Genomic DNA, 20,370 nt, shown 5'->3' with positions numbered 1-20,370 from the left:
TCTATTTTGATCTGAAACTCGGACCAATATATCTCCGTGATTTTTCACAGACTGTTTGGTCAGAGGAAAAAAATCAGACATGTGAGCAGCCTCATGAACTGTCATAGGTACGAGTGCTATGCGTGAAAAAACGGATGTTACTTGTATGTGAAAAACTGACATCTGAGTGAGCTCTTACGATCAAGTGGAAGGACATTGTAAAATTACTGTATGCAGCTAGGAAAACTGTTCTCTTTTTATAGATATTTAATTAGATCCACACCTGTACAATCTGGCGGTCCTGTGTCTTAGTACATATTTAGATTTCATTTCATATGATATCCTTGGATTGAATATTTGACAGAGCTGGATTTAGAGTACGGATGGAACATCAAAGCTGGATATTTGCTATTCTGAATTGTCTTATGCGCTGTTGCATTTATTTTCTTTACTTTGTAATTTCCTGTTTTTACAGTGAGTAGTAAGCAGAAGCAGGTATGAATGACAACAATTATTTATATTTATAGATGTTTTGTCAGGTAAAGCTAAAATATCTTAAGACTTGTGTCAGAATGGTTGCAAGCATTAAGACCCAGAGGAATCCTCCTGCTTGCGCTCTTTTTTGTCCTGTTCTCACTGATTCTCAGCCCTGAAGATTACATGCTGAGAAGCAATAAGCAGGAAACATGCAATGAAACTTCAGAGAAGGATGGTTATGATGAGAACCCTCATTTACAAGCTGCACTTCTTCAGGTTAGGAAAGAAAGCTTGATACAGAGATTGATCAGAATTTCCTGGAAACATATAACTGTAAACACTTGAAGAATTGCTTTCTATCCTGAGATTGTGACTATAAATAATCATATCTTCAAGAAATCTTCGCAATTGTTATTTTCAAGTGTCAACTACAACATGCACCATGGATGAAGTGGATGTCACTGTAACTAGAGTATTGTTTTTCAACTTTTCTAACCATGGAAGCTACGGGGACCCATCTTGACTGTATTTCGACTGTAGGAGAATTAATGCATTCACACTTCAATGACTCTGTGGAGGGTCCCCAAAATGACTCTCTGGCTTGCCCCAATAGATCACTATATGACATAGACCAGACACCACCTTTGCTGGTGGACGCCTGGTTGGTCCCTCTTTTCTTTGCACTCATCATGCTGGTAGGACTCATTGGTAACTCACTGGTCATATATGTAATCACCAAGCACAAACAGATGAGGACGGTAACTAACTTCTATATTGGTAAGTTGATAATGTTTAATACGATATGCTTGGCTTAATGAAACAGACTTTGCTTTCACATGTCTAGAAAGGTATACGTTCAAGAGGGATATTTGTAACAAGAGATTGGAGGAGCACACTGCCTCTGTCAGCTAGATGAATTCTGTGTCAATGTGAGACACACACTGTCTGTCTCCACTTAGGGCAGTGCTAATTCACAGAACTCAGCACTCTGAACTCTGGGTTAAGGTCTGTAGTAGATGCTTTTAGCATTGGTTAATTTAGCTTTTTATGGACATTTCACAGATCCCCATATTTAAAATGCACGTATCACAACATTAACAGCATGTTTTTTCCCATACAGTTGGCAGTATACACCTGTAACCAAAAACGGTATACAGACGTTAAAGCATAACTATCGTTTTAATTTTTATTTGATAAATTGTACACATGAAAATAAGCAACTTTGTAGTATACCTTATCAAAGAAATCTGCTTCTTTCTCAACCAGGACTGATCCTTCATTCTTAAAATTCTCAATTCTGGGGTAAAATCTGTATTCAGTGAAGACAGATTTTTACGTTACTAAGATAGGAGATTAGAGTTGCTACCGATAAGACCCTATATATATATATGGGAGTTGATGGAGGACAGATCTCTAGTCCCCCCGGCCAAACCAATCTTCAACGCACGTGGATTTTTTTTTTCTCTCTTTCTTTTCTTTTATCACATGATAAAATGAATGATGGCATTCAAAAGTACAACTCGTCGAGCAAAAAACAAGCCCTCATATGGCTGTATTGATGAAAAAAACAGTTATGGATCTTGGAAGTAGAGGAAAAATTAAAACAAACAAAAAAAAATGGAAAATCGCAAGGTCTTGAAGGGGTTAAGTACCATATTAATAGACTTTATTGTCCAAACATACATTTTTGGATACCTTTTTTTTCAGATTAGAAAATGTGAGTTGAAAGATATCAGTTTCTAAAAAAAAGTTGAACACCAGTTTTCTCTGTCTTTATATACTGTACATATAGTAATGGTTACATGAAAGTTACATGTATATGATATTCTGCATTCCTATGACTGCAATTTATTTCAAGTGACTATACAAGTGACTACATATTGGGAAATATTTGCAAGTCTGATGCACAATAGATATTATTCAGTTCAATTTATGGTCCAAGATGCTATATTATGATAAACCATTTCTAACACAATGATACGGCATTGTGTGTAAGTGCCTGTGTATTGTTAGACAATCAGATGCTGTAAATTGCATCTACTGCCACTACATCTGTGGCCTCGCAGCACTTGTTATCAGGACAGTAACCCTCTTAAGTGGCTCATCTGCTCAATGGAAAACATAAGATGATGGCGTTTTGTGACATGATAGACACAAATAAGCGCCTATAGGAGATTATCTGCTTTGTTGGCATTGCAAGGCTTGGAGTTTTGCTTCTTTCCTTTCTATGAAACAGAATTATTTAACACTTTTACCTCCCTTCTCTGTCCCCTGGTGCCCCCTCTCACATCCCTCACCTCTGCTTAGAACTTTGCCATGTATTTAAAACATAAGATCAACAATATCAGAGAAAGCTACATGCTACAGTCCTCACAAGCCATCTACACAACTGCTTAATGCTCTGCCCCGTAACTTGTTCTTTCTCCTTTACTGATGAAAACCTTCCTCATCTAATATCCTAATTGCACCCCATTACCTGTCCACTCTACCCTACTCATCCCCAACTTTACTTTTGGGTTTATTATAGATTTAACCATCTCTTGAAGCTTTTAAAAACATCTCATCTGTTTCCTTTCTCCTCTAACTTCTTCATTCCACTGCCAATTTTCGTTTTTGCGCTTTAATTTTTTCCATTCACATAACTGTATGATTGCTTGTTTTTTGCAGGCAACTTGTAGTTTTGAATGACGCCATTTATTTTACCACTCAATGTACTGGAAAATGGAAAAAAAATTCCTAGTGTGGTGAAATTGACTTTTTGAGTTATTTTGTTCTTATGGCATCCATTCTGTGGTAAAAATTTCTCTGAATCATGATTCTCCAGGTCAATACGATTACATTGATACCAAACTTGTATAGATTTTTTTTTTATTTCATTTCAGTGGAGAACAAAATTCCGAAATTTGGGAAGAACAAAATTTTTTTGTTTGTGTCACCATTTTCCTAGACCCATAACATTTTTGTTTTACTATAGATTGATCTAAATTATTTTTTTCTTGTTACGGTGTTTACCAAACAGGTTAATTCATTTTATATTTTAATAGATCAGAATTTTTGAATATTTAAATTGATACCAATTTGACACCAAATATGTTTATTTTCTTTATTTTTTAATAGGGGAAAGGTGTGTTATTTGAACTTTTATATATTTTTTTTACGTTTTTTTTTTTAGTTCCCTGAGGAGACTTGAACCTGTCTGATCACTTCTATATATATAATCGTCTTATCCCGTCTGTCTGTCTGTCTGTCTGTCCTGGAAATCCCGCGTCGCTCATTGGTCCGGCAGCGGCCAATCAGCGCCGCGGGATTTCTGAAAAAAGATGGCGGCCGTTAGTGGCTCATCTGCGGGACGGAGTTGCAGCCGGGAGATGACCGGCGCGAGGCGCTCATCTCCCGGCCGGTAGCAGCAGAAGGACCTCGACCGCCGGCGCCGCTGACCTCCATGTGGAAGGGAGGACCGGGGAGTGGCGCTGCAGGTCGGGATACTTCTGCTGCGAGCGGCCGCTCATCTCCCGGCCGGTAGCAGCAGAAGGACCCCGACCGCCGGCGCCGCTGACCTCCATGCGGAAGGGAGGACCGGGAAGCGGCGCTGCGGGTCGGGATACTTCTGCTGCGAGCAGCCGCTCGTCTCCCCGCTTCTCGCAGCGGAAGTAGCTGCACAGGCAGCGGCGCTCCCCGGTCCTCACCAATACGATTCCGCTCCCCGGTCCTCACCAATACGATTCGCTGATTGGTCGCGCTCTCCGCCCGCGACCAATCAGTGATCTTGGCGCTAAAGTTAAACACCGCTCTGCTGATTGGTCGCGACCAATTAGCGAGATTGGCACCAAATTTAAACAACGCTCTGCTGATTGGCTGTGGCCGCCAGCCGACCGCGATCAATCAGCGAGACTGGCGCCAAATTTAAACAACGCTCTGATCTCCCGACGGCAAGTGTAAACGGAGGACCGAGGAGCGACGCCGCCGGTCGGGATGCTTCTGCTGCGAGCAGCCGCTCATATCCCAGCTGCTCGCAGCGGAAGTCCCCGTACAGGCAGCGCCGCTCCCCGGCAAACAATCAGCGATATGGGCGGAAAATTTAAACCCCGCTCTGCTGATTGGTCGCGGTCGCCGGCCGCGACCAATCAGCATTCTTGGCGCCAAATTTAAACTCCGCTCTGCTGATTGGTCGCGACCGCCGTGCGCGACCAATCTGCGATTTTGGCGCCAAATTTAAACAACGCTCTGCTGATTGGTCGTGGGTTGCCGGCCGCGACCAATCAGCGAGATTGGCGCCAAATTTAAACAACGCTCTGCTGATTGGTCGCAGACGCCAGCCGGCCGCGACCAATCAGCGAGATTGGCGCCAAATTTAAACAACGCTCTGCTGATTGGTCGCAGACGCCAGCCGCGACCAATCAGCGAGATTGTCGCCAAATTTAAACAACGCTCTGCTGATTGGGCGCGGCTGCCACCCGCGAACAATCAGCGAGATTGGCGCAAAATTTAAACAACGCTCTGCTGATTGGTCGCGGACTCCAGCCGCGAACATTCAGCGAGATTGCCGCCAAATTTAAACAACACTCTGCTGATTGATCGCGGACGCCAGCCGCGACCAATCAGCGAGATTGGCGCCAAATTTAAACAACGCTCTGCTGATTGGTCGCAAAACGCCAGCCGCAACCAATCAGCGAGATTGGCGCCAAATTTAAACAACGCTCTGCTGATTGGGCGCGGCTGCCAGCCGCAACCAATCAGCGAGATTGGCGCCAAATTTAAACAACGCTCTGCTGATTTGTCGCGGACTCCAGCCGCGACCATTCAGCGAGATTGGCGCTAAATTTAAACAACGCTCTGCTGATTGATCGCGGACGCCAGCCACGACCAATCAGCGAGATTGGCGCCAAATTTAAACAACGCTCTGCTGATTGGTTGCGGCTGCCAGCCGACCGCGACCAATCAGCGAGATTGGCGCCAAATGTAAACAACGCTCTGCTGATTGGTCGCGGACGCCAGCCGCGACCAATCAGCGAGATTGGCGCCAAATTTAAACAACGCTCTGCTGATTGGTCGCGGCCGCCAGCCGACCGTGACCAATCAGCGAGATTGGCGCCAAATTTAAACAACGCTCTGCTGATTGGTCGCGGATGCCAGCCGACCGCGACCAATCAGCGAGATTGGCGCAAAATTTAAACAACGCTCTGTTGATTGGTCGCAGCCGCCAGCCGCGACCAATCAGCGAGATTGGCGCCAAATTTAAACAGCGCTCTGCTGATTGGTCGCCGACGCCAGCCGCGACCAATCAGCGAGATTGGCGCCAAATTTAAACAACGCTCTGCTGACTGGTTGCGGCTGCCAGCCGACCGCGACCAATCAGCGAGATTGGCGCCAAATGTAAACAATGCTCTGCTGATTGGTCGCGGCTGGAGTCCGCGAACAATCAGCGAGATTGGCGCCAAATTTAAACAACGCTCTGCTGATTGGTGGCGGACGCCAGCCGGGACCAATCAGCGAGATTGGCGCCAATTTTAAACAATGCTCTGCTGATTGGTCGCGGATGCCAGCCGACCGCGACCAATCAGCGAGATTGGCGCCAAATTTAAACAACGCTCTGATCTCCCGACGGCAAGTGTGAATGGAGGACCGAGGAGCGGCGCAGCGGAAGTACCCGCACAGGCAGCGCCGCTCCCCGGCGAGCAATCAGCGATATGGGCGGCAAATTTAAACCCGCTCTGCTGATTGGTCGCGGTCGCCGGCCGCAACCAATCAGCATTCTTGGCGCCAAATTTAAACCCCGCTCTGCTGATTAGTCGCAAACACTGGCCGTGACCAATCAGCGATATTGGCGCCAAATTTAAACACCGCTTCGCTAATTGGTGACGGTGGCCGGCCGCGACCAAGCAGCGATATTGGCGCCAAATTTTAAAACCGCTCTGCTGATTGGTCGCGGTTGCCGGCCGCGAATAATCAGCATTATTGGCGCCAAATTTAAACATCGCTTTACTGATTTGTCGCGGTGGCCGGCCGCGACCAATCAGCAATATTGGCGACAAATTTAAACACCGCTATGCTGATTGGTCGCGGTTACCGGTCGCAAATAATCAGCATTAATGGCGCCAAATTTAAACACCGCTCTGCTGATTGGTCCCGGCCGTGACCAATCACCATTATTGGCGCCAAATTTAAATAACGCTCTGCTGATTGGTCGCGACCGCCGGCCGCAACCAATCAGCATTATTGGCGCCAAATTTAAACCCCGCTCTGCTGATTAGTCGCGACTGAAGGCCGTGACCAATCTGCGATATAGCCGCCAAATTTTAACACCGCTTTGGTGATTGGTCACGGTTGCCGGCCTCGACCAATCAGCGATTTTGGCGCCAAATTTAAACACCGCTCTGCTGAATGCGCCCTGTCGGTCGCATACATATTCTAGAATACCCGATGCATTAGAATCGGGCCACCATCTAGTATATTATATACATCAATACCACAGTATTTCAGAATATAACTTAAATCTTGGTCTCCTTTGAAGCTTAGCACATAGTTGAATTTCAGAGAAGTACTAAGATGGCGGTGATGGGGGCATTCAGTAACCCATAGTAAACCTTCTGGACCCCGTAATCACGTCATAAGGTGAGGGTAAGAGTGAGCCATAGTGCTTGTTTAAATGTTGTTGTCAGAGATGGACAATGGCGTTTAAATGGTTAACAGTCGCGATTGGAGCTCATCTTCGGCTGTTAACCATCCCTCTTTGTTCTACCAATCTCACAACTTCTATTTGTTTCAAAACTCTCTGAACAATGGGTTTGATTCATCAAGACTGCCGTTGTTGACGCCGGACTTGATGAGAGGGCGTGCTGGAGCCAGGCGCTCCTGGTTCATGAGGGGGTGCACATCTCTTCATTAATTTTGAGCATCTGACAAGTGGTGTGCGCCTCCATGCGCTGTACCAAAAATATCTCTTCAGTCAGGTACTGGAGTTAGATTTCTGGAGTAGAGAATAGTGATGGACGCAAGTGCTCATTACTCGAGTTTGCATGGCGGTGCTCGGATATGCATCGAGTATTGTGGTGCTCGAGTGACATGTTCGAGTCCCCGCGGACTCATGTTTTGCGGCTGTTAGACAGCCACAAAACATGCGGGGATTGCCTGACAAACACGGGCAATCCCTGCATGTTTTTGTCGCTGTCTAACAGCTGTGAAACATGCGGCCGTGAGGACTCGAACATGGCACTCCAGCACCCTCAATACTCAGTGCATGCCTGAGCACCCTAGGCAAACTCGAGTAACGAGCACTTGCGTCCATCACTAGTAGGGAACACCACAGCTCATCATGAATTGGAAGAGCTTTTGCCATCCTGCCCCTGTTCCGCCAATTTTGGAGCAGCGTGGAGAAACTGGCATGAAGATGCCAAACGTCACAAAATTTAGGCACAACTTGGGGTTGCACCTAAATATTGCAACTTTTCAAAGATTTTATGCCAGAATTCTGTCATGAAAGCTTTGATGAACTATGCTATACGTGTCTACCCTCAACTGTCTTCCTACCTCTCAGCCTACTAATTTTTTGACTGGCTATAATTTGACTCCCCTACCCACCAATACAAAACCGCCTTAATCAAGGTCACTAATGATGTGCCAAAGCCTCACAACAATGCTCTGTACTCCTTCTTCTCTTCTAAACATTTCTTTTGACTTCAACATAGGGAAGCATTCCCTCCTCTTACAGATTCTCTCATGCCTTAGCATCACAGATTTGCTTTCCTCCAGGAGCTGCTTATTCTTTACCAAATTAACATTTAGGGGAGATTTATTAGGTGACTTGAACTTGTTTGCGCTTGTGTAGCCCGGGGGATGGGGATGACTCGGCGCCTGGGCCTTGTTGTTTGGTTTTAGGGGATGTCGCGGTGGTCGGCTCCCGGGCCCGTACCCTGGGCCTCTCTTTAAAAGGGTGGATAGATAATTATATATACAAGTTCATGATGCCACCTGCGGTGTCTGGTGAGGATCACCAGCGCTGCGGCAGCCCACTGAGGCCGGTGTTAAGGCAGCTTGCGTGGTATAGCTCCCCACAGGTGGAGCTAGGCCTCAGGGCAGCATGGATGTAAGGATGCAGGACAGATGTGACCCAACCGGGTCAGAACAAGAACAGGGACGGACACGATAGTCACTTCAGTACCTTTTGCTGATGGAAATTCAGGCACATCCCGGAGCACTGTAGGGTGAAGGGTGCATATCAGGATCCTCCCCAGTGAGTAGGTATAGGGCCCCCTGTTTCTTGCCTTTGTGTAGTAAGTTTCTGACCTGCCTGGAGCTAGGCCTAACTTTGTCTCTGTCCTGCACCGGCTGACTTTGTGGTAGGGCCTTCTCTTGGAGTACGCGCTCCCAGCTTGCAGGGCCTCCGTGACTCCTGGCTCTGGTACGTATCACCTCTTAGGTGATCCTGGGACCTGAAGTCTTCCAGGGGTCTCCGGTTGTCTCTACAGGGGGGATATACGGCCCTGTAGACGTGGACCCGGTGTCCGGTATTTGTTTTCTGGGGTGAGCTTGTACAGCTCCTCTGTCCCCAATGCTACTCACTCCTCTAGCCTTCGGCCTACTCGGGGCCCTCACTAGGCTATACACACCGGCAGCTAGCTGGCTGCTTCTTCTGCCGCTCTCTGAGCGTCGGCACGCTCCTAGCTCACTAACCTGAGCTACAACTGAGTCTGACTGTGCTCCACTGCAGGATGGCTTCTGCAGGAGCTCCTCTCAACAGGCTTCCTTCTCTGTTGACTCCAGACTAGACTAGACTACCTAGCTCCACCTTCCCTATTTATATCCCTACCGGACTCCATCTGGTGGTCTGAGGTGGAAGATGGAGGTGTGTGTGTGCTGTGAGGGCCTTTTGTGGAGGAATGCGTTTATGCACCCCTCTAGGATCTGTGGTACCAAGCACAGCTGGGCGCCACACGCGTGTGTGCTTTGTGCGTATATTTGCACCTTTTTCACTTTATGTATTATACGTCACATTTTACTCCATCCTGCTTCGAGGACGAACAATGACATCCAAAATGCCGCTCCTAGTAAATTCCCCCATTAAAGCCTTCTGTGGTGGACACGGACAGCCAAGGGTCCCTGTGCAGTACTTATGTCTGGTATTCTCCTCAGTCTTCCCATACCTGTGTATATGCAAGCAAGTATAATACAGGTGCATCTCACTAAATTAGAATATCATCAAAAAGTTAATTTATTTCTGTTCTTCAATACAAAAATTTAAACTCATATATTATATAGAGTCATTACAAACAGAGTGATCTATTTCAAGTGTTTATTTCTGTTAATGTTGATGATTATGGATTACAGCCAATGGAAACACAAAAGTCATTATCTCAGTAAATTAAAATGATTAACAAAAAACACCTGCAAAGGCTTACTAAGAGTTTAAAAAGGTCCCTTACTCTGTTTCAGTAGGCTCCACAATCATGGGGAAGACTGCTGACTTGACAGATGTCCAGAAGGCAATCACTGACACACTCCACAAGGTCCCAGAGTTCCAATTTTCATTTGGAAATCAAGGTCCCAGAGTCTGGAGGAAGAGTGGAGAGGCACACAATCAAAGCTGCTTGAGACCTAATGTGAAGTTTCCACAATCAGTGATGGTTTGGGGAGCCATGTCATCTGCTGGTGTAGGTCCACTGTCTTTTATCAAGACCAAAGTCAGTGCAGCCGTCTACCAGGAAATTTTAGAGCACTTCATGCTTCCCTCTGCCGACAAGCTTTTTGGAGATGGAAATTTCATTCCGCAGCAGGACTTGGCACCTGTCCACACTGACAAAAGTACCAATACCAATACCTGGCTTAAAAGCAACAGTATCACCGTGCTTGATTGGCCAGCAAACTTGCCTGACCTTAACCCCATAGAGAATCTATGGGGTATTGTCAAGAGGAAGATGAGAGACACCAGACCCAACAATGCAGACAAGCTGAAGGCTGCTATCAAAGCAATCTGGGCTTCCATAACACCCCAGCAGTGCCACAGGCTGATCGCCTCCATGCCACGCCATATTGATGCAGCAATTGATGCAAAAGGAGCCCCGACCAAGTATTGAGTGCATTTACTGAACATACATTTCAGTAGGCCAACATTTCGGATTTTAAAATAATTTTTCAAGCTTTTGTTATAAAGTATTCTAATTTACTGAGATAATGACTTTTGTGTTTTCATTGGCTGTAAGCCATATTCATCAACATTAACAGAAATAGATCACTCTGTTTGTAATGACTCTATATAATATATGAGTTTCAATTTTTGAATTGAAGAACTGAAATAAATTAACTTTTTGATGATATTCTAATTTAGTGAGATGCACCTGTATATGCTTATTGATGGAAATTTTGCTGCTGCACTTGAGATTACTAAAATATTTTTTTTTCAGTTTCACCAAATTCATAGCTACAGCTTTTTATTATTAAGTAATTAAGTAACCATCACTTTATTAGATGTTTTTTGCAAGATAAGCAGTCACTTTTTAGGTGCCATTTTTCCACATATAAAAAAAAATCATATTTTTAGGACTATAAGATGCAGCTAGGTTTTAGAGGAGGAAAATAGAAAAAAAATGTAAGCAAAAAATGTGCCATGATGCACTGTTATGGGGGAGGGGGTCTGCTGCTGACACTGCTATTGGGGTAATGTCCCCCAATTCTGTTAATATCCCCCATCCTGGTATGTATGGCCCTCCTTCCTGGTATACGTGGCCCTCATCCCCATCCTGGTATACGTGGCCCTCATCCCCATCCTGGTATATGTGGCCATCATCCCCATCCTGGTATGCATGGCACCCCAATCCCCCATCCTGGTATGCATGGCACCCCTTGATCCCCCATCCTGGTATGCATGGCACCCCTTGAATCTGGTATGCATGGCACCCCTTGATTCTGGTGTGCATGGCACCCCTCCATCCTGGTATGCATGGCACCCCTTTATCCTGGTATGCATGGCACCCCTTGATCCCACATCCTGGTATGCATGGCACCCCTTGATCCCACATCCTGGTATGCATGGCACCCCTTGATCCCCCATCCTAGTATGCATGACACCAATTAATTTCCCATCCTGACATGCATGGCACCACTTGATCCTGGCATGCATGGCACCCTTTGATCCTGATATGCATGGCACCCCTTGATCCTGGTATGCATGGCACCCCTTGCATGGCACCTGGTATGCATGACACCCTGGTTGATCCTGGTATGCATGGCACCCCTTGATCCTGGTATGCATGGCACCCCTTGATCCCCCATCCTGGTATGCATGGCACCCCTCCATCCTGTTATGCTTGGCACCCCCTGATGCCCATCACGCTTCCCACAAAAAAAATAAACAATCATACTCACCTCCTCTCTCTTCCAGCACTGCGTCCCGCTCTGCTGCCGACACTCTCACTGTGTGAGCCGCGCATGTCGTCCCACAGAGTGAAGTGCTGTGCTGGAATAGTCACTGCTCCCCATGCCGGGACTCTGTGCATGGGGAGCAGTGATCAATCACTCTCTTCAATAGCGTGCACACTGTAGCCGCACCGCGGCTCCTGCTACGCTCGGCAGTTAGTGTGCCCGCTATTGAAGACCATGAATATTTACTACAACCCATGGGAGCTACAGTGTGTCGGCTATTAAGGAAAATGAATATTCATTGCTCTCCACGCCCATGGGCTTGTGGAGCAGGGAATATTCATTTTTTTTAGCAGCGGGCACAGGGTAGGCGGCAGCAGGCGGCTGCTGCCTCCTGTGCCCAACTCCTCTGCCGCAACCATTCCCCGCCACCACCCACAGCCACAGAACATATGTTCGGACTATAAGACGCACCCCCACTTTTCTCCAAAATTTTGGAAGAAAAAAATGCGTCTTATAGTCCGAAAAATACAGTATGTTTATAAGTTTTGTTATGGGTTAAAAGGAACCTTCCATGTAAAAAACACTATTAACCTGCCAGGAAGAAATGAACTATATTACTCACGGCAGCCTCGCTCTTTCAGTCATAGGGGTGGGGCAGTATTGTTTTCAGTTACCGCTGTGTGCATGGAGAGCAGAGGTGGTAACTGCGACCCCGGCACTGACTGTCAGAAGCTCAGCATTAGGGCCGGCTGTCAGTCTGTGCTGGGGGCAGGGTTACAGACGCCACTATCTATGCACAGAGAGGTGATTGAAATTATGGTAGCGCCTCCCCTATGACTGAAAGAACGAAGCTACTGTGAGGAATAAAGTTCATTTCCTCCCGGCAGTGGGGCTCTCAATGCGAGCGCCGCATGGTGTCATAACGCTATTAACCTGCAGTTTTCAATGCGAGCGCCGCATGGTGTCATAACGCTATTAACCTGCAGTTTAACCCCATACCTGCAGATAAACAGTATTTTTTATATGACAGGTTCCCTTTAAATGTGGAAAAAAACATTGCATCATTTTTATTTATGCTATGTACCGATCACCATAATTTATTAAAGCGTAACCACTGTTTTAATTTTTATTTCATAAATCAATAGGACACATAAAAATAAGCAACTTTGTAATATATCTTATCAGAGAAATCTGATTCTTTCTCTGCCATAACTGATCAGTCATAAAAATTCTCAATTCTGAGGTAAAATCTGTATTCAGTGAAGCCTGACGTTCCCATTAGAGAGATAGGAGATGGCAGCTGCTACGGATACAGTTTATGTAGATGGTAGGAGGGAGGAGCTAGAGACAGAGCTCCTCTTTCCTCTTCCTCCTATCTACATAGAATCTCATCAGTAGTAGCTGCTATCTCCTAGCTCAGCAATGGGCCGGCTGTCAGTCTGTGTCGGGGGCAGGGTTACAACCGCCGCTCTCTATGCACAGATCTAATGACTGATCAAATTCTGCAGAAAAAGAAGCAGATTTCTCTGATAGGCTATGTGCCCACGTTGCGGACCTGAAGCATATTTTTTACGCTTCTCCCTGGCGGGAAAATCGCATGCGGATATTACATGCGGTTTTCCCGCCAGGTAGAAGCGTTTGTGAGGCGTCTTTGCATGCATTTCCGCATGCGGGTTATCAAGCACTTCTCCAAGCATCACTTGGAAAAGTGCTTGACAACTTGTTCAGAATGGTAAAAAATAAAAAAATAAACTTTATACTCACCTTCCGATGCATTCTCTGCCCCGTCCGGAGTCTTGAGCGGCTCACGCTGTTGTGTGCAGGACCTGCGGTGATGTCATTGAGTCATGTGGTGGGTCACATGACTCAATGACGTGGCAGGTCCTTCAGACAACAGCGCGACGGAGGGAAAACATCAGAAGATAAGTATAAACTTTATTTTATTCTTTTTTTTACAGGTTCTTTGGTACCCAGGTCTGGATGAGAGTCTCCTCTCATCCAGACTTGGGTACCATCCGCACATTGATTCCGCTGCGCTTCCGCAAAATTAATGAACATGCTGCGGATTTTTGACCGCAGCATATACGCTGCGGAAAAATCCGCAGCATGGGCATTGACATTGCGGAATGCCATTGGGGACCATGGGGTGCGGATATACATGCGTTTTTCAAGCGTTTACGCTGCGGAAATTCCGCAGCATATACGCTTGAAAAACGCTACGTGGGCACACAGCCATAAGATATATTACAAATTTACTTATTTTCATGTGTACTAATGATTTCTGAAATAAAAATTAAAAGGACGTGTGCACTATTGTACAGGATGTTATGATCACAGGGAGACCACATAATCCTAATGTTATTTACTGTTTGTTGCTTATTTAAAAAGTGTATTTAAAATATGATTATTGTAATTGTTTTTGTACTGTTATATTTTAATAACTTTATATGAAAAAAACAGCTTTTTGCTGCTTTATCTATATAATGTACTGGTATATTCAGATAAATCCACGTATGTATATCAGTACAATATGCCTATAAATAACAAGAATTACATTTACAACTTTAAGCAGGAAAAAACTCAGTGATATACAACAGAGCAGCCTGTGACTCACTGTTAGAGTTTCTGCTTTCCATATGGCAGTTTCTATGTTTGCGACCGTTCAAGGATCAGCAAAGAATTAATTACATTTTTAATGGAATCAATTGAACATAGAGTACTCAGGATGTGACGTGGAAGGAGAATCTTCACAGGGAGATGAGACAGTAGCATCTTGTCTGAAAAAGTATACATGTTCTGTGATTGCTATAGTGCTAGGTGACTGGGCCTCCCTCCTCCATAGGTCTATGTGCAGCTTACTTGGTTGTACATCTTCCACTCACACACCACCTACTCATTTTGTCATCTCTAGGGTTGAGCGAGTATGTTCTGTCCGAGTATGCTCGGGCCGAGCTCCGAGTATTTACAGCTGCTCGGTGATATGGTTGAATCGCTCCTGTATGCATGATTTGCAACTGTTTGACAGCTTTATTACATGTGAGGAATGTGAAAGAAATAGACATTCCTCCCATGTAATAAAGCTGTCAAACAGTCGTAAATCATGCACACGGGAGCGATTCAAACACATCACAGAGCAGCTGCAAATACTCGGCCCGAGCATACTCGGCGAAAGGGTTAATACACCGCGTGCAGAATTATTAGGCAAATTAGTATTTTGATCACATGATACTTTTTATATATGTTGTCCTACTCCAAGCTGCATAGGCTTGAGAGCCAACTACCAATTAAGTAAATCTGGTGATGTGCATCTCTGTAATGAGGAGGGGTGTTGACTAATGACATCAACACCCTATATAAGGTGTGCTTAATTATTAAGCAACTTCCTTTCCTTTGGCAAATTGGGTCAGAAGAGAGATTTGACGGGCTCTGAAAAGTCCAAAATTGTGAGATGTCTTGCAGAGGGATGCAGCAGTCTTGAAATTTCCTAACTTTTGAAGCGTGATCACCGAACAATCAAGCGTTTCATGGCAAATAGCCAACAGGGTCGCAAGAAGCGTGTTGGCCAAAAAAGGCGCAAAATAACTGCCCATGAATTGAGGAAAATCAAGCGTGAAGCTGCCAAGATGCCATTCGCCACCAGTTTTGCCATATTTCAGAGCTGCAACGTTACTGGAGTATCAAAAAGCACAAGGTGTGTGATACTCAGGGACATGGCCAAGGTAAGGAAGGCTGAAAAACGACCACCTTTGAATAAGAAACATAAGATAAAACGTCAAGAATGGGACAAGAAATATCTTAAGACTGATTTTTCAAAGGTTTTATGGACTGATGAAATGAGAGTGACTCTTGATGAGCCAGATGGATGGGCCAGAGGCTGGATCAGTAAAGGGCAGAGAGCTCCACTCCGACTCAGACGCCAGCAAGGTGGAGGTGGGGTACTGGTATGGGCTGGTATCATCAAAGATGAACTTGTGGGACGTTTTCGGGTTGAGGATGGAGTGAAGCTCAACTCCCAGACCTACTGCCAGTTTCTGGAAGACAACTTCTTCAAGCAGTGGTACAGGAAGAAGTCGGTATCGTTCAAGAAAAACATGATTTTCATGCAGGACAATGCTCCATCACATACATCCAACTACTCCACAGCGTGGTTGGCCAGTAAAGGTCTAATAGAAGAAAAAATAATGACATGGCCCCCTTGTTCACCTGATCTGAACCCCATAGAGAACCTGTGGTCCATCATAAAATGTGAGATCTACAGGGAGGGAAAACAGTACACCTGTCGGAACAGTGTCTGGGAGGCTGTGGTGGCTGCTGCACGCAATGTTGATTGAAAACAGATCAAGCAACTGACAGAATCTATAGATGGAAGGCTGTTGAGTGTCATCGTAAAGAAAGGTGGCTATATTCATCACTAATTTTTTTGTTTTTGCATGTCAGAAATGTTTATTTCTAAATTTTGTGCACTGATATTGGTTTACCTGGTGAAAATAAACAAGTGAGATGGGATTATATTTGGTTTTTATTAAGTTGCCTAATAATTCTGCACAGTAATAGTTACCTGCACAAACAGATATCCTCCTAAGATAGCCAAATCGAAAAAAGCCCACTCCAACTTCCAATAATATTAAGCTTGGATATTTATGAGTCTTTTGGGTTGATTGAGAACATAGTTGTTGATCAATAATAAAAATAATCCTCTAAAATACAACTTGCCTAATAATTCTGCACACAGTGTAGAACATACTCGCTCAACACTAGTCATCTCTCTTGTTGGTATCACTCAAGGCTCTGTTCTTGGACATCAAAGCTTTTGGTAGCACTTTTACGCTAAGTTCACATGAGCGTATAAAAAATCGTAAATTTTTCATCTGTATTTCCTTCCTTATGCAATCTGCACGGCAGCTATTTTTATACATGAGCAGTTATTAAAATTAAAAAACAAGACCAAATACAGTTTCTTATGCTAAAGATTTGCAAAAATCTGTAAAAATCAAATGTTACATATTTGGTCCTTATAGGATACAATTTTTTTTTTTGCGCACCTGTAAAGGAGGTGACCAGAACGGTCATGAGCCTCTTCCCTCCTTGTGCACATTGTAATATACTCTGTTTATTATATGTATATGAACATGCATGTGACAGTTGTCGGACATGTTAACTGTAGGTTTAGGTAGGTAGATTGGGGTAGTGCAGAGGCGGGCACTTTAAGAGATGAGATAGTTAAGCTAGGAAATAGTTAAGGAGTTGGGAGCTGCTCAGTGTGGGAGGAGCAGGTCAGTTTAGAGAAGGGGAGGTTCCTATTTGAGGCCAGTTGTTGTAGGACCAGGTGAACAGTAGGAGCACGGTTGGTCGAGCAGCAGAGAACCGTCGGCCTGTAAATCTGACACAGGCTGTCCCATAGCATTTGGGACCTATGGTCCACAAGAGGTAGCAGTGAGGCTTCCTCCAAAACCTCCCCAGACTGGGGGAATAGTCGGATGGGGATTAGTCCAGAGAAGGCTGTGCGGGAATCACAAGGCTGCTAGTGTCTCGAGCATTTCAAGGGCCAAAGCGGCCGGAAAAGAAAGGGAAAGCTTGAGACCGACGGATGGCAAATTAAGAACATGTGCTGTGTAAAGAACTGTAACCCTGATAACGCAACTGTCCATCCTTGTATGCTCTACTACGTTGAATTGAAAACTGAAAGTAAAGTTGTTTTTTACAAAAAGGAGTGGAAGTCCTTTAGTGTGCAGGTGGCGATCCCTGGAGGAAAAGGATCACGGATTGAGAAGACCTGCAACCAAAACGTAAGTGCCATGCAACACAAGCACAACATGGGAGGATTGGGACACTTGTCTTTTTCTGTGAGTCGGGGTAAAGGAACACAGCATTCCCTTGCCATCACAGCCCCCCTGGTCCCTTACACATCCATAAACTTGAATAGGTGAGACTCATCTGAAATACAGAAGAGAATAGTGCAAGGTGCGATTTCTTTCACACAGTCATTCAGTCTGTGTAAATAAAACGGTTATCTGAACAGCCCCATTGACACTGGTCCGAGTCCGAATGCTGTCAGTTTTTTTCACGGACATCACTTGTATTAAAAATCTGGTTGTGTGTATGTGACACCCCAGGGGTCTGGTTGCCACAGTAATAGAGATATTATGTCTGAGAGCAAGTGGGAGGTTTCTCTGGTCAGGAAGCCCTAAGCATGCAACACTGCCCACCCAGACCTGGGAGGGGAGGAATCTGCCCTTATAAACTGGGTCTGGGGCGGGATTAAGAGAGACAGAGCCTGCAGAACAAGCAGAGCAGTCAGAGCCTGGAGTGAAGCTGCAGACACAGGAAAAGATACATCAGGAGCTCTGTAGGAGCAGAGGCAGAAGGCCAGGGGCTGTGAGCAGAGATATAGCTCGCCCTGGCTGAAGTTACTAAAGCCGGACACAGGAGTCCGAGGCTGTGGGGACTGATATACACCCAGCAGCAGAAACCAGCCGGCAGAGGATTCCAGGTCCTCTGGCCATAGAAGCCCGGAGGCTCAGTCACAAAGAAGGGACCAGCGCTGCCATCCAGGAGCGGAGGCTAACAGAAGGCCCCAAGTCACCAGCCATACGGGTGAGCACCACACGGTATACTCAGGGACGTGGGCTACTTGTAACCGCTGACAGCAAGGTAGCCAGGAAGAGTGCAGATAAACGGGGAGGCCTACAACTCCACCTGGCCAGGGGAACTCCTGCTTGCTCGCAGACTGACCAGGCCCCTTATACTAGCCAGTACTCCCGGGAGGGTCTGCCTTGTACCATCAGTAAAGACCCTGAACTGCACCTCACGTCTCTGTGATTCCTTGCCGCACTGGGACCCTCACACCATCACTCCCATCATCTCTCACATTAGCTGCCTTGAGGCAATACTTCTCCCGTGGGGAGTTATCCCATACTCGGCTGCGCAAACAACATCAGCCTCAGCGGTCGGCAGCGCAGCGGCGGTCCCCACTGACCGCAATCCACGGGTGGCGTAGTCGGACATTTGCTATACATTAAGACTGCCACTGGTTTGACCACCCTGGGCACGGACCGGGTCACCGCCACACGGAGACTACAACCCCCAGCATTCTACAACAGGCCCGGTTCCGGGTTCCCCTGCACAACACAGGCCCAGGGGGCGCGTCAACTTTGGCGTAGTCGGCAGGATTTCGTGCCCGCAACCACCGGGTACTGCGTGCCTGAAAAAGAGACTTTTATACTTACCTGTGGTGAAGTTTCCTGCCGTCCGGAGTCGTTTCCCGCCATCCGGAGCCGATTCCCGCCATCAGACGCCATCTTGGACCGTTTCCCGCCGTCTTCTGCCTTCTTCCCGCCATCCGCAGCTGCTTCCCGCCTACGGACGCCATCTTCGGGACGCCGCATGGGAAGAAGAGGGGCGTGGACGCCGAAAGCGTGCTAGATCCGAAGCTCCGCCCCACGCTCCGCCCCACGCTTTGACGCTGCGCAAGGTCCTGGAAGGGAGGAAGAGCGACGCTGACGTCATCGGAGCGCGACGCCAGGTCCTCAACCCCGACGATCGACTGCGGAGCCGCGGCCTACGGAAGAAGAGCATCGCAAGGTAGGCCACGGTCCACTAGGGGGGAGGAGGATGCCGGATACCGAGGGGAGCTCCACTGCCACAGCCACCGCCAGCGCAACCGCTGCAGCAGTCATGCCATTCACCATGCCCTATATCCCGGGGGCAACCTGGCTACCCCAGTACTCAGGGGAGTCACATACTCTAAATGACTTTAGAGAAAGACTGGATAGCCTCTTCCAGGTGTACCCCCTCACAGAAGAGCAAAAAGTGAGCATCCTGGTGGCCCAATTAATCGGGGCAGCCCAAAGGGAGGTAAAGTCCTGGCCACCTGGGAGGAAGAGGACTGTCAGAGAAATACTAGCCCGGCTGAAAGACACATTTGATACCCGCACCTCAGCCGAAATAAAGCTCAGATTTTACGGGTGTAAACAGCGGGCACATGAGAGTATGAGACTATGCTCTAAACCTACAAGAGGCCCTGAGAGCCATTAAGCAGGCAGACCCTGACAGCGTGGGAAATGAAGATAAACTGTTGACTGAACAATTTATTGAGGGTCTACTGTGCAATGCCCACCGAACCCAGTTGCGGGCAATGGCCTTACAGGACCCTGACCTGGACTTTGCACAGTTCAAGGACAGAGCCATCCGGGTGCTCCGAGAACCGGCATCAGGTGGCGCTGTAACCCACAGGCGCCCTGCTATCACTTACCACCAGGAGACGGCGCCCTTGTCTGCAGGGCCTGTGAGAGCTGATGCACAGGCTTTAAACAGTGACCCGGCTACAGACCTGCACCATCAGGTCCAAGAGCTGACTAAGAGCGTTGCCGCGCTAACCAGAACTGTGCAGTCTTTACAGGTCTCTCCTCCAGGAAAGATCCAGCTGGCATCCGGACCGGAGGACGTCCCGTGGCGCCGACTGAGGAGGACCCCACCGGCCAGAGGAAGACCCAGCGACAGATACAACGAGGACGGACGACCCATCTGCCGCCGCTGCAATCAACCCGGACATGTGGCAAG

The 20,370-nt window shown here is 46.7% G+C and overlaps 1 protein-coding gene across 1 annotated transcript in view; it reads left to right on the top strand.

Moving 5' to 3' along the window:
• Positions 1-636: 636 nt before the first annotated feature.
• Positions 637-20,370, top strand: part of LOC141166323 (G-protein coupled receptor 54-like) — a 384,390-nt gene continuing 364,656 nt past the window's right edge. Inside the window, exon 1 of the mRNA XM_073652897.1 lies at positions 637-1,233. Within this exon, the coding sequence (XP_073508998.1) occupies positions 954-1,233 (280 nt within the window). The 5' untranslated portion in view covers positions 637-953. The remainder of the gene's footprint in view (positions 1,234-20,370) is intronic.

The sequence above is a fragment of the Phyllobates terribilis genome, unplaced genomic scaffold (genome assembly GCF_046119375.1).
Source record: "Phyllobates terribilis strain yellow unplaced genomic scaffold, ASM4611937v1 Scaffold_1__5_contigs__length_1240528914, whole genome shotgun sequence".
NCBI lineage: Eukaryota > Metazoa > Chordata > Amphibia > Anura > Dendrobatidae > Phyllobates > Phyllobates terribilis.
Note: the sequence above shows the minus strand (reverse complement) of the source record. Positions and strands in the feature narration are given on the sequence as shown.